The 14,886-nt window shown below is 41.9% G+C and overlaps 1 protein-coding gene across 1 annotated transcript in view; it reads right to left on the bottom strand.

Annotated features, from left to right (window-relative positions):
• Positions 1-14,886, bottom strand: part of ATM (ATM serine/threonine kinase) — a 74,893-nt gene that overhangs the window by 5,399 nt on the left and 54,608 nt on the right. The window contains exons 40-54 of the mRNA XM_015414809.1: positions 14,743-14,831; positions 14,451-14,553; positions 12,825-12,973; positions 12,500-12,604; positions 11,315-11,434; positions 9,101-9,335; positions 7,956-8,123; positions 7,328-7,447; positions 6,951-7,168; positions 6,386-6,593; positions 4,493-4,606; positions 2,563-2,721; positions 2,167-2,305; positions 1,290-1,372; positions 904-1,044 (exon numbers count right to left, since the gene is read on the bottom strand). Coding sequence (XP_015270295.1) covers positions 904-1,044; positions 1,290-1,372; positions 2,167-2,305; positions 2,563-2,721; positions 4,493-4,606; positions 6,386-6,593; positions 6,951-7,168; positions 7,328-7,447; positions 7,956-8,123; positions 9,101-9,335; positions 11,315-11,434; positions 12,500-12,604; positions 12,825-12,973; positions 14,451-14,553; positions 14,743-14,831 — 2,151 coding nt within the window. The remainder of the gene's footprint in view (positions 1-903; positions 1,045-1,289; positions 1,373-2,166; positions 2,306-2,562; positions 2,722-4,492; positions 4,607-6,385; positions 6,594-6,950; positions 7,169-7,327; positions 7,448-7,955; positions 8,124-9,100; positions 9,336-11,314; positions 11,435-12,499; positions 12,605-12,824; positions 12,974-14,450; positions 14,554-14,742; positions 14,832-14,886) is intronic.

Consider the following 14,886-nt stretch of genomic DNA (forward strand, 5'->3'; position numbering starts at 1 on the left):
TCCGATCTGCAGCAGCCCCAGGGAGTGAAGAGGAGGCCAGAGGATTCTCCCCGCCGCCTCCCGGGGTAAGTGAGGGATCCGCGGGGGGGTGGGGTGGGAGACGCTTCATTGGGGGAGGGGGGTGGGAGACAGGGAGACCCTCCCCCCATCTCTTTGCCCTCTTTCTTTCCCTCCTTTCCTTCCCCTACTTTTCTTTCTCTCGTTCCCTTCTCTTCGTTCCTCTCTTTTTCTTCTTCTTTCCTTCTCTCGCTTTTCCTCCTTCTTCCCTTTTTGCTCTTTCTTTCTTTCCCTCCTTTCATTGTTTCCTTTTCCTCTTTCCTTTCTCTCTTTCTTTCTCTCCTTCTTTCCTTTCCTCTTTCCTTCCTTCTTTCCTTCTCTCTTTTTATTCCCTCTTTCCTTCCTTCTTTCATTCCCTTTCTTTCCCTCTTTCCTTCTTTCGTTCCTTCTCTCTACTCTCTCGCTCTCTTTCCTTCCTTCTTTCCTCCTTCTGTGGCCCAACTCTAGTGAGAAGGGGTTTAAAGTTTAAACCCCTTCTCTCTTTGCTTCCCCCCCCCAGGGAAGGGAAGGGGAGGCTTTTGAAGATGCCTCCCCCCCTTTTGCTTCCCCTTCTGACATCACTTCCAGTGATGTCAGGGGGTGTTGCATATGCTAATGAGCTATTATGCTAATAGCCTAGTAGCTCATTAGACCCCTGGCCAGTTCAGAGATCAAGCTAGCCAACTGCATACCATGCCTTGGCAATTAGGACTGCTTAAGCCTTAAACTAAGGCTTAGTGATCAGACAACCATCTGAACGTGACCAACCAAACTGGATAAGAAGAACTCAATACTCTACATGTAACTGAAAGTTTTCTCAGTTGATGAAAGTAGACCCCTCTAGAAACTGCAGCACACAGAACTTACCTTGACAAGTTGCCTCATCTCTCTGCCGTCTGATCCAATACAATCTATTATTTTCGGTAGATTGACACCTCCTGCTAAGCGAAACTCAGGCTTGAACGATCTTACTGTAACCAAATTTTCATACTTTCCACTTGGGTCCACCTAAAATTGCAAATATTTTCAGATGCCACTATGTCACATTTGTCTACTAAGTTTATGTACTGCCTTTCAATAGTAAATTTACAAGGTGGTTTACAGCATAAAAATATGCCTTAATGACAGCTGTCTTTCTAAATGGGCAACATGCTCAGCAGAACCTTTTACAATTCATTCCATTCCAGAAACATCAATGCTCGCAAATGTGGCTATGTAGGAACTATTACTGAGAAAAGTGAAGCCTTATTTACCTTAATTTCCAAGGTAGGTACCACAACGTCATCTAGGTTCTTTAGTTTCATAATAGGTTGATCAGATGGGATACTTATGCCTCCTGCATTAATAACAAATGCATGTACTAAACATTTATTTATATATTAACAGACTATTTTGAAAGCTGGGTCACTGGGCCCTTGTCTATGAAGAAACAACTGATAACATTTCTCTCTTGATATTAGCGAAATCATTCCAAGTATCTCAGTATCACCTACAAATCTGGGCACATGTGTATGTTCCCGCAAACCTGAACTTATTTATGCAGAGTTTGGATTAGTCAACTGGGTAACTATCCCATTAATAGATAAGTAAAGCGCCTGGTTTGATAAAAAAGAAAAATGCTTTTCACAAAATCGTGGAGAAATGTATAAGGATGCTGTTTTCTCCCATGATACTGAAGAGCTTTCTTGTTTGCAAGATTGACTATTATACGAACAAGGTATTACAGAGCAGATTTTTGAATAGGCCCTATTCCGACAGAGTTTGCCCTTCTGGCCTTAATTGGATTGATACATCCTTTCATGACCCTTCTTGAACGTAGGTTCTTTGAAAATACAAGGGATCATTATATCTTAAGCCCTTAATTAACCAACTGCCACCTTATACTCCAGAAACCCTGGCTCTTTTGCTTAGTGATAAGGATCCTAAGTTTACCTTAGCAATTGCAAAATGTGTTTCAGTCCTTTTAGCCTTTGCAGCCAAAAAATAAGGAATAAGTATTTCCCGCTGCTCAAGATTTATGAATCAGTGAGCTTCTAAGGGAATAAAAGGAAAGGATGCTGTTCTCTTCAAGCTATTATCAGTACTGACTTCACCCCAATAATGTTATTTCTTCCCCCCCCCATCACTTACTTCTCTGAGATTTCCATGGACTTGCATCCAAGTTTGCCAAAATTATATAAGCATCGCATAGAGCTTCAACATTTCTCACCATATCAGCTCTTCTGCATTTTATCATGTTAATTATATTGCTGGCAGCCTCCATGCGATCCTACAGAATAAAAAAAATACTTCTTAAAATACAAGTTGTTCATTCCACATATTTCAGATGAAAATCACTAGCACTGTATGGGAGGGGGAAAGGATGGGGAATAAATAGGAAACTGGACAATTTGCTGCTTTGCAATGTTGAACAATGTGGAAAACAGTAACTGTAACATTGATCATGCAGATATGGAACGTGTTCTCAGCCTAAAGCTACTGCAGGGTTGAATTAAATTACAACAAATAACAGCAGAATTCAAGTACCATGTCCAAGGGGGAGATTTCTTTTGGCACATTTTTAGTTAGTCTGCTTTGTCTTGCTGCTTCTGGTTTGGTCAGAAGTTCATCCTTGTTGGCATTTGCTAAAGCCAGGATTATAAATAAAGTGTGATGCGGATGATCTAGCGAAATCCTTGCTATAAGCTATAAGGAAATATAAAAACATAGGAAACGTTATGATTTTAGTGTTAAAAGAGCACCAAAGGTTTAATATCAATATTCAAAATGATTTAATTCTGTATTGGTCTTGGTTTAATTATCCCAATTAGTGCTTTATTGTACAAACGCAACTTTAAAATGTTACAAGTAAAATAAGCTTTCCTGTTTTCAAGCCGAAAAATGATAGAAGGGACTGAAAAGTTCCAACTGTATGAATAATTTCTTAGAAGTAAGTCCGATGTACGTTGATTTTATTATTATTTAAATTATTTCTGTATTGCATCATAGGCATAAAGCACTTGAGGGGGCTAACAGAAATAAAATACTTTAAAAATCTATCAATAAAAACAATAAAATCAGCAGCAACCACACTAAAACAAAAAAGCATCAAAAGTAAAAGTGTTTAAAAATTCATTAAAACAAACAAAACCACAAAACAATATATATTTTAACTACAGGCAAAACAATCAATCTAACGAGAAAATAACATCCAGTCCACTCAGCAAAAACAGACATACACAATGCCAATTGCCTCGGTAAATAGAAACACATTCATCTGGTGCCTAAACCTTAGCAAGGCATGTGCTAGGCAGGTACTGCTGTGCAAAGGTGCCACTGCTGAAATTGTCTTACAACTTTTGGCCACCCATCTCAAGGACTCGATGCATGGGGAGACTTATATGGCAAAAGGAGGCCCTTAAGAAGGCCCAGCCTGCTTATAATTTCAAAAATAAGCACAAGCCCTTTGAATTGGGATCAGAAATTAACCAGAAGCCTGTGAAACTCTGGCTGCCAACTACTCTGTGAGACCTTCCTGGTTTGAGATGAAGAAATCCCTCACTACTGAGAAAAGCTCTGCTGGCTGATTTTGCACAGACAGAATAGGGGCAAATAAGTAACTATACTCTGCAGCCATCACTGCCACAAAGGAGGCCACAAAAGGCCACAGTAACCACTTGTGCTAAGTCAAGCATATTACAGTGCACAGGGGACATAACGATAGTCCAAGGAGTGCCCACAACATGGACTAATGCAATTACAGTCCCGGTTTTTAGGAAGGGTGACCAGTCAAACCCTGCAAATTTTACACCTATCAGCCTCCTTTCTGTCATCGGCAAATTGTACACTAAATTATTACAAAACAAACCCCACAATTGGTTAACAGCTCAGAAATTTATCGGCCCAGAGCAAATCGGCTTTAGGCAGGGGAAATCAACTTTGGACCACTGTTTGGTTCTTTCTCACTTAGCTAATAAGTACACAGGGTGCAGAAGATCCAAATTATATGTGGCATTTCTGAACCTTAAAGGGGCTTTTGAGTCTATCCCCAGGAATCACCTCTGGGAGAAAATGGATAGCCCAGGGGTATCCACGAACAACTCCAAATGCATTCCAAATGGAAATGGCAGAAGGCCATGGTTCATCAGCAGGAGATGTTGCACAAGATCTTACGCAAACCCTTCCAGAAGCAGAGACACACTCTGATTTCTTTTACCAGTTCCACAAAGCTGGATCCAACCCAGTGTCTGAATTCGTAACCGTTTTTTTTAATGATCCTCCTTCTAAGAAGGCACTAAATCACTTCCAACTAACTACAAAATATACCCAACATTACATAATGAAAGCACTAAAATATAATGCAACACATAAATATCCTCAATGTCTAATAAAGCAAGTGTTCAAGTTTTGTTATGGGGAAAAAAGATATATTTGCATGCCACAGGAAGGAAAGGCTTTATGGCTGATGAGCAATTACATTATTCAAAATGTGATGAAACCCTAGGCCTCCCATCATCTTGGTTCCCATTCTAGCAGCCAACTGGTACATCAGAGGAAGAAACTTGTAGGACGGTATTTTCTCTGCCTCTCTCTGTTGAACCACAGAAGGACATGTAATAAAGAGAAAACAAAATCAACAGGAGAAAATATTTAATATTTAAAAAACACAATGTGTATGTACAGATAAAAAGGTAAAGGTTCCCTTGCTCGAAAGCCAGTCGAATCCGACTCTAGGGTTGCGGTGCTCATCTCCGTTTCAAAGCCGAAGAGCCAACGCTGTCTGAAGACATTTCCCTGGTCATGTGGCCAGCATGACTAAACACCAAGGCGCACGGAACGCTGTTACCTTCCCACTGAAGTGGTACCTATTTATCTACTTGCAATTTCTTGCTTTCGAATTGCTAGGTTGGCAGGAGCTGGAACTAGAGACGGGATGCGGCATCCAGGTCTCGAACTGCTGAACTACCGACCTTCCACAGCCTGCAGTTCAGCGTCTTAACCACTTGAGCCACCGCAGCTCCTGGTATGTACAGATACCAATGCATTTAAAAACATTTTTCTAAACATTATGAATGTCAAAGATGTAAATGGCTACTGTTTTGGTACCGAAAAGTTGTAACACACAGTTTTTAAACAACTACCAGATGATTATATGAGCATAAGAAAACATCAGCAAAAATCAGCTTTCATCGACACGGCTGTGTTACGTACAGACAGGAGGCAAACAGGATGATAACTTGCACAATGTGTCAGAAGACAAGCTTTTCATTCTGACAGTACTTTGTAGGTAGAAGAAAACACACACACACACACATAATTAGAGACAAAGTCAACAAAGAGACAGGTTTAGGAATTTAATATAAACATAATCAGGACATATATTTAATATGTTACATCATGTTAAGTAAACGACTTACATTAAATGAGCAACTACTGGTAAAAAACCGAAGAAAGCTTCAATGGAAGATACCTCTCTCAACGAAGCTACATATTTGATGAATGTGAGCAATGAAAAACTCAGTGCAGCAGACTTCAGAGGGAGGACATGGGAATTCAAGCCTCGAAATTCTGGTTCAGACTAGATCTGCTTCCAAGTGGAGGTGCAAAAACATGCCCCTCCCACAGCAGTGGCAGCAAGCACCATGGGAACATGTGGGGATGACCTCTTCCCCCCACCCCCTGCTCCTCCCCCTTCTCTCCTTCTCACGCCTGTGAACGAAGGCAGGCACAAAAGTCACTGCACTGACCCCCCCCCAGCCCTGAACGCTTTCCCTCTCCTCTCACTAGCAGCTCAGCTAGAAAAGGGGGGGAAGCCCTATAAAGGATTATGGGGGGCTTACCTTCTCCTCATGTAGACAGCTCATGCACACTGTAGTTCCTCCTCATACAGAAGTCGGATATGCCCCTGCAACCACTCTGCGGACTGCTTTTTGAGCCAGACTGAAATAGGCCTCCCCCTACCCCCCCGGTCATGAAGGGGAAAGCCATGGGAACACTGCAAATCATGCTCTGAATTAATACATTTCTGTGGTCATTCCCCATTAATGTGAGGTTTTCCTGCCTTCCAGGTGAGGAAATATCCCCTTGCGGAAGCAGCCTAAATTCTCGGTGAGAACAGGCGTTGTAATTTACGAGAATGAGATGGCAGCTGTATAAATGTAATAAACCTCCCACCTTTCTTTCATGACAGAAGTCAAAGAGACGTGTGTAGAATTTTAAGGATGACTCCCATCCAGCCACTAGCCAGACCTAAACCGGCTGCTGTATCATGTACCCACCAACCATATCCTTCCTGAGACCATGGCGAACTCACCCTTCACCAGATATTCATATACAAATACAGGAGTAGGAAAGCTACAGAGGAGCTAACCTTAATCATCGCATTGACATCAGAAACTCCCGAGTTCTCAAGCCAGAGTGAACAAAGCCGGAAGATCCACATGTCGTACTCTTCTCCACTCAGTAAACAGCTGATGTAGTTCTCAACCGCTTTGCACAGGAAACGTCTGCGATCTTCTCTCAGTGCATGAATCGCACGTTCGTCAAGTTCAAGCTCCCGCTGAACTTTGACTATGTATCTTTTCAACAAAGATTTAGGAATAAACCAGTCACATTCATGGCATGTATCCAACCATCCAAAGACTTCATGGAGCGGGCATCCTTGCTTCCCAGCACTCTGAGCCCCATGAAATTTCTTTCCTGGTGATCAGGAGAGCCACCAGATCAGCAAAAAGTGAAAGTGAGGGTCAACTGTGGGAGGGGATGACTAGCAGAAACTGCTGCCCCCTCTTCTGAAGACTAAAGTGCCTTTAAATCAGATGAACTCTAAGATCACACCCACTCAACCAGCTACGGTAACCCTCATTGGCTTGTTTTCCATTAATGGGTAACATGGCAGTCATCTTTGCAATCAACACCTCAATTAAGAGACCTACCTGTTCATCTGAATCTTATGCTCTCTTAGTAGGCCAACTTCCTCCTTGGCTGCCATCAACAAAGCTTGCTTGTTTTCGAACTCCGAGGATTTCATATAGTTCTCAATTCTTTGATACTGAGTATCTGAAAAACGAGCTAGAGACAGAAACGCCTTCATCTTCCCACTCTTTAGCTCATCACAGTGGTCACCATTTTGGCTTCCTGCAACTTCTACTGCCTGGAAAGAACATTATAAGACTGAGAATAACCCATGCTGGCGACTTAATGATTAAATAACAAATGAACTGCAAAGATGCAGATTAAATATCTTTAAAACTATACAAAAATGTAATTTTCTTGATCATTTTCCAAAGCTGCCTTATTCAAAGTCCTTTACCTTTTCCAAGTAATTCTGCATAATGACGGTAGGATTTTCCAGACAGGTCTCTGCTAACCAGCTTCCACATAATCTCAAACATTCTGTGTAAATTAGTTTCAAGTGTGGGTCTTTTTCAACCTTAGACGGACAAAAATATCCAGACATATTAACTAACAATTGTCCATAAGGTAAAGTGACACCCCTCCCCAACATACTGTGATACTCTTCCTTTTTAACTCCCCCACCCCTTTAGATGAAGTGTGCCTATGTGTATTTCGGTCCATTTAAGCACTGCAAACTGATTTGTTTGTCTTCAAATCAAAAAGAGGAGGAGGACGATGACGAGATTGGATTTATACCTTCACTACCTGAAAATCTCCTTTCCCTTCCCACAACAGACACCCTGTGAGGTAGGTGGGGCTGAGAGAGCTCTGAGAGAACTGCTCTTGAGAGAACAGCTCTGAGAGAACTGTGACTGACCCAAGGCTACCCAGCCGGCTGCATATGAAGGAGTGGGGAATCAAACCCGGTTCTCCCAGATTAGAGTCCACGCTCTTAACCACTACACCAAACTGGCTCTCAACCACTACACCAAATAGGAATTTAAACAATATAGTTATCAAGCCAACAGAATATAGCACATTACCGTGAACCAATCTTCATCCAATTTCTTGATCATCTTCTTTAGAATACTCAATGCTAAGCTCTCTTCCTTTTTAGCCCAGAACACCTGGGCTTCCTCCAACTGCCATTCAGACACCCCATGTCTCATTGGGCTATCCTGTTTAATTTGAAACATCGCTCTTTCTGGAAGCTGAAAAAATAATAATTGTTCACTTTTTCCTCTTTTTTTTTTTTTGAGATATGGTCCATTGACTCACATTTCTAAAATCCAAACTCCACCCCTGCACATTCATTCCCACAAACACCTTCAAGACCAAGGGCACAGGGTTTTTAACATTAGTTATATTGAATTCATTCAGAATAAGAAACTATGGGCTTGTTAATGTCGCACCACGCTTCATGACAAGAGACATTTGGGCCTCCAACTCTTATGTTGTGTTAACAAACAAAAGAGACTAATGACAGAATCACTTGAAGATTCAGTTGACAAAACCAAAATTATAGATGAAAATGCAACAGTGGATCTTATTTGTCAACAACCATAACAATTGAGTTCACAAGGTTTTTCAGAACACCACCAATGCTCATTTCAGCATAAGGTATCATTGTGTATGCTTCTTTTGGGAAAACGGAAAAGATAAGTAATTTTGAGCACTGTTGAAGAAGAGTCCAATGATGGAAGCACACTTTCCAAAACCACAAAGGCTTGACTTTCAGATCTTAAGTTGTATATTTGGGGGGGAGGGGGTTAGTGGATGTGACTATAGCAACAGAAAATGTTTAACAACAACAACAACAGTGGAGAACAATGGAACTCTGTCCCATCCTGGAGAAATCTCAAGAAGTCTAATTTTAAAAAATTAAACCATCAAGCTACAGCAAATGGGTAGTCATGTCTGCTGACAGAAGGAGGGAGCCGATTCTCACCTCCCATGGACGACAGAGGTCTGTCTCTTTGTCTTACCATTCCTGGTGACCCCAACCCCCGAATTGTGGGGCACATTTTGGGCTGTGATGGGGGAAAGGAATCATGATCCTCCAAAAGAAATCCTTCGATCAGCAAAGATTTCCAGCGGGATCCAAGCCAATATTTGTAAGTTCATTAAGATACACGTGCCATCAGGTACTCTGAAAGTGTGTCTAGAGGGAACTTTTCAGATCTAATACCTGAGTGTTTTTGGCCATGCGAGCCAACCTCGACAGTTCCACGAGATGTTTGGTGAGAGTATCTTTAATGCAGTCCCTTTTGGCGTTCTCATTCTCTTTCTCCAGCAGGACCTTCAGAATCACTGTGCGCAAAGCCATGATAGGCTCCTGGAAACTGAAATCACTGTCCTGGAGGAGACTGGACTGGCTCTGCCACTTCAGATACATATAATTCAGTTGCTTGTTAGTAAGAGGTCTGAAAGTAGAGATGGTATGAAAGAAAGTGATGAGCTCGCACTGAGTATTACCAATTTTTTGCACAAAGGCACAAGGATACAATTTTGAGGCATGGTGCTGATTCTAAATGACAGATCAGGAATCAAAATCTATTGAAACTTTTACTAGTCATGTGCAGAAACTATGTACTGACCGCCATCCAATGGGAGAATGATCTTGAGAGGTTCTGTGAGATTCGGCATTCATTCAGACCTCTAAAATGCACCCCAAACTATAAAACATTGATTGTGACCATAACTTTAAAAGACAACCTAATCAGTAATACACCGAGCGTCACATTTCACATGTTTGAAGATAATAATATTTTGCCCAAGTCCACAGAGCTTGATCCAATACAGAAGTAGAACAGAGAAACTGAACTTCAACAATTTGGCTGGAGATCCTGGAGGTTTTTTGTCATCTTCTGGGCATGGAACAGTGGTCACTGCGAGTGTGGAGGGGGAGGTATTTGTGAATTCCCTGCATTGTGCAGGGGGTTGGACTAGATGACCCTGGAGATCCCTTCCAACTCTATGATTCTATGAACTGGGTATGGGCATGAACTGAAGACAAATTCCTCATGAATTTTGCCCAGTTCATAGTTCATGAACAGAAGTTTGTGATGGGTCTACCATCACAAACTTCCATAAACTTTTAAAGCAGTTTGTGGCAGTTCATGGATGGAGCAGAAAGCAGGGGTTTGAGGGAACCTCAAGTCCCTTTAAACCCCTGCTTTCTGTTCCCCACGAAAGCCGCAAAAACAGCTGTGCAGTGGGGAGGTTTCCCTCCCAATGATCACATGGCCCAATGGCACACTGCCCTGACTCCCTCAGTTCCATCTAAGCCGCCACAATCATTTGATAATTTGACCTTGTAGCGGAGCAGGTGTGAGAGACTATTAAGATTGAAGACAATGCTAGGAGAATGACCTACTCTGTCGGGGTGGTGTGCCACTGGACCATGTGACCGTTGGTAGGGAAATGGATACAACAGCTCCAATAGGCATGTGGACGTCTCCTAAGGGATCTGGGCTAGAAGATCTAGCCATAGTAGGCCTGCACACACAGAGTCCCCAACGTGGGACTGCATAGATGACAAAGATGAAACCTTGGTCTAAGGGAGTTTTCCAGCAAGAAAAGGCAGCTTCCCCCCTGTCTTTCATAACAAGAACCTACCAACGTCCATGCTGGCACAGACTCACAAAACATGGCATTATGCCAGCAGTGCAACATAATTATGCCAACATATCAAGTGTACAAATTAAGTCAAACACTTTGTCACGGTATGCTAATCCCTGTGCTAATACAGGCCACATTCAGATGTCACAACAAATCCATGCCTGTCTTCCATGCTGGCACAGACTCACAAAACATGGCATTATGCCAGCAGTGCAACATAATTATGCCAACATATCAAGTGTACAAATTAAGTCAAACACTTTGTCACGGTATGCTAATCCCTGTGCTAATACAGGCCACATTCAGATGTCACAACAAATCCATGCCTGTCTGTGACAGGCAAAAACATGACTTGTTTGCCAAGCCCACCCACCCGCTCAGCTCCTCCCCTTCCCAGGCAAATTGGAGTTTGTTTCCTTCCCCCCAAATCAAGATTCTAAACCATGGTTTAGCCCCATTTGTGGCAAGGAAAGCAACTCCAGTTTGCCCAATTTGTGCACAAGGGAAGGAATGTGCGGGTGTGGCAAACAAACTGCTTGTGCCTGTCATGAACAGAGGTTTGTCATGTGTCAGCTCAGCAGCAGATGCAAAACATATACACATATTTAAAAGATTTCAGTATTGTAAGGTTTGATAAGTTTTGTTTACCTTTTTGATTTAGACTGTATTTTATTCAAGGGAGTAATAAGGGAATGCAGAATCTGATGAGTGGTGATGCACGGGCATCCTGAAGGAAACATTACACAGTGATAATGACACATTAAAAGAAACAATAAAATACCCGGAGAAAAGCCATCCTGTGTGTTCCAACTCTCCTATGGTCTGCAGTCTGCAAAGTGTTGGCAGCAAGGAATACACAGACTCAAGACTACCTTTAGACAGTTCTTCGACCTCCTTGACTCTGTGAATATAAGAAACAGATTATGGGAATTGCTGTGCCATTTACTGTCAAATTTAAAATAGCACATGCCAAAGCACACTTAATAGTCTCATACGTTTTAGACAAGACAGGTTTCAAGAAGGGATTGGTGCTGTGGCTCAGTGATACGAACATGTACTTCACATGCAGAAGGTTCCAGGTTGAATCTCTAACATGTCCCATTAAAAAATCTCACGTGTCAGTCCGGAAAGACCTTTCTCTGTCTGAGATCCTGGAGAGCTGTTTTATTTACTTATTTATTTTAACCTTCGACTTTATATCCCGCTCGAACCCCCTTCTCAGGGGGTCTCTGAGCGGCTTACATATGGTGCTAATCACACACAAATTACCCTAACTATGGCCACAGAGTTATGGGGTGGGGTTACCTACTAGCACCCTTTGTGGTGGTAGATTAACATCCTTCTTGGCTCGGCGCTTTCACTTTTCATCCCGGCGGGCTCCATTTCGGTCGACAGCTCCTTCCATTCAGAGCAGGCAACACTGAGGCTCAGCATCAGTTCAAAATTCTCTGTCTGAGATCCTGGAGAGCTGTTGCCATTCAGAGCAGGCAACACCGAGGCTCAGCATCAGTTCACTAACTTTCATATGAAAATAAAACTGGACTGAACCATAGCCCTCTAGTTTATACGATGTCTGACTTAAAGGACACTGTAATACCCAACAGGGATGCTTATTACACTGCACCTGAAAGGTCAAATAAATTCTACAGGTTAAATTTGTCCCACCAAGACCATCCCTGTTGGTGAGGTCTTGACAAATTTGTGTAGCTCAACTTTATTTTTGTCATCCATTCAAGTTTAGGCCTTCTCACTGATTATTCAGATGGAAAACTCATTAGAAACTACGCAGACCTCTTGCACAAGTGAAGAAGTGGCTGGTTTTGCATTCATCTCTCATTAACATACTTTGTAACATTCAAGAAAACAAAAGAAAATAAAAGCCTAGAATATGCACATTAGCATTTCATCTTGCAATACCACATGCAGCATGATGGGGAAAAAAGTACTTTCAAGGCTTGCTATTTACCTGGCACACTTTAGTCTTTCATAAAAAGTAGGGAATTCCTTGTCCCTAAAACACTGCAGAGCATCATACAGAGATTCATGGTAACCTCTTTCTCCCGACTCATCTCTTAAAAGCAAGAAAAAGAAATACAGATGTATAGAAAAATAGAAGTAGCCTTTAATGGGCATATTGGCTGCCCTTATAAGTGAAGAGCCAAAAGCATTTAACTCACACCCAAATGACTATACCTTGAATACAGCTTTTATTTTGGGTATGAAATAAATATAGCCACAATAAGATGTTAAGGTACCACAGCTAAAGAAAAAAACTATAGAGTTTGCATTACTTGACGAAAGAGGTCAGGTCCCACTGCATATTCCTCCAAGCTGCCTGATAACGAAGCTCTTGTAATTCCAACGAGCATTCAGGGTTCTCCTGTTCTAGTCCTTTTAAGTAGACGGAGAGGGTGTCACATAGCCCAAAATTCTGCAAGGCCTACAATCCGTGAGATAAAAGAATAACATCTGAATAATCAGATTTGATTTTTGAAGGTACTCCAAACATTACCAAATAAACTATACTGCATCCTGCTGAGACTTGTAGGACATTTGAGGTATGACGTTTTGAATCAAGAAGTGCTGAAGTTAAAAAAAACACACCTTCTTGTTCAAGAAGTCATTTACATAAAGGGAAGAGGATTGTAGTTTTGATGTCTGTGAAAACTTTAGGCAGTTCGCACTGCATGGTTTACAGTACGCATTGTACTGTTCTACTACATTGATCTCTAATTTTGTTTATTGCACAGTTTGCACAGTTTTACTGCATTGTGTGTACTATACTGCATTTTTAAAACTTTGTAATCTGAGAAAGATGGACTAAAAATAAAGTAAGTAAAATTAAATAAAGTCAACAAAGGTATTTCATATTGGTCAGCCATAAACATTAGTCCATTGTCTATTGGACAATGGTGAGAATGAACAATTAACGGTCAGGGACCAACATACCTCCAGGACCGCCTCTCCTGGTATTCAGACAGAATAGCATTACGCTCAAAAGACCAGAACTTACTGGCGGTCTCCGGCCCGAGAGGCATCTGGCTGTCCTCGACCAGAGCCAGGGCCTTCTCTGCCCTGGCACCAACCTGTTGGAACTCTCTGCCAAACAACATCCGTGCCCTGCAGGACATTTTACAGTTCCGCAGGGCATGCAAGGCAGAAATGTTCTGCCAGGTGTTCGGCTGAGGACGGTGACAGTTCAGTCTGGGCACTCCCATTTTCCATTCCCCCCCTCTGCCTGTTTCCCATGAGATAGCTAGAATTTTAGCGCCATCTGTAAATAATTAATCAGATGATTATGTTTTTATGGCCTGATATAAATTTTAATTTGTTTTATTGATGTTTTATACGGCTGTATTGTACACCTCCCTGAGCCTGGTTTTACAGGGGAGGGAGGTTGATAAATTTAATAAAGAAATAAATACTACAATCCGGGGGGGCGGGAGATGGACAGACAAACATAGCCAGCAGGAGACGACATAAAAACCGGGCAGCACAGAACTCAAAAGGCCTAGCAGAACAAAACTCCTAGGCTCTCCTTCTAAAACAGAGGGAGTGGCATGGACCTGGTGGGCTTCCCTTACGAAAGAATCCCATGCAATGGCAGCCACTGATGACAAGGCACTATTTTTTGAGGATGACAACCCTGCACCTTCAAGGGGATGGCACCTGAAGTAAAGCTTACAAATTATAATGTAGGGGTGTTTTTTGGGAGAGGGAGGGGGTAGACCCTAGAAGCGGGAGGGGGGGGGCATTCATATGAACTAAGACACTCCCTCAAACCAAGACCCAGAACTGTTGCTAGAGAGGAAATATGGTGTTATGAAAGCTTACCTATTATTACCATGGCCAATAGAAGTCTGAACACTATTTAGTTGCTCATTTACTGATACCAGCTATACTGTACTAAGAATTACCTCTATTATTCCTGCTTGCCGAGTGGAGGGTGGAAGGCTTCTTTCCAGGTCGTAAGTGACCAGGGCTTTCCCCCATAATGCTTCATGCTCGTAAGTTCTTATCCTGTTACACATAAAGAACAATGCAAAGATTTATAACACTCAGCCTTCATACGTACATTTATATTATTTTACCTTATAATATCGGAGTTTTGTGAGTCGCTTGGAGAAAGTATGTGATAGTAATGGTTTTAAAAAAAAACAACGAAATACAAAATAGATGAAGTTAGTGATTATCTAACAAAATGGATACCTAGCTAAAGGCTGCAACATTCTTCCTCCACCACAGCCATAGAGACTATCTGGCTCTCCTATGCTTCTGTAGATATCCATGAGAAGGTCCTAAATCCAACAGGGGAAAAAAATTAAATTTGTCAGTCTTCAATTCTAACATGCC

This window comes from Gekko japonicus, unplaced genomic scaffold, assembly GCF_001447785.1.
Source record: "Gekko japonicus isolate JY-2015 unplaced genomic scaffold, Gekko_japonicus_V1.1 scaffold1956, whole genome shotgun sequence".
Lineage (NCBI taxonomy): Eukaryota > Metazoa > Chordata > Lepidosauria > Squamata > Gekkonidae > Gekko > Gekko japonicus.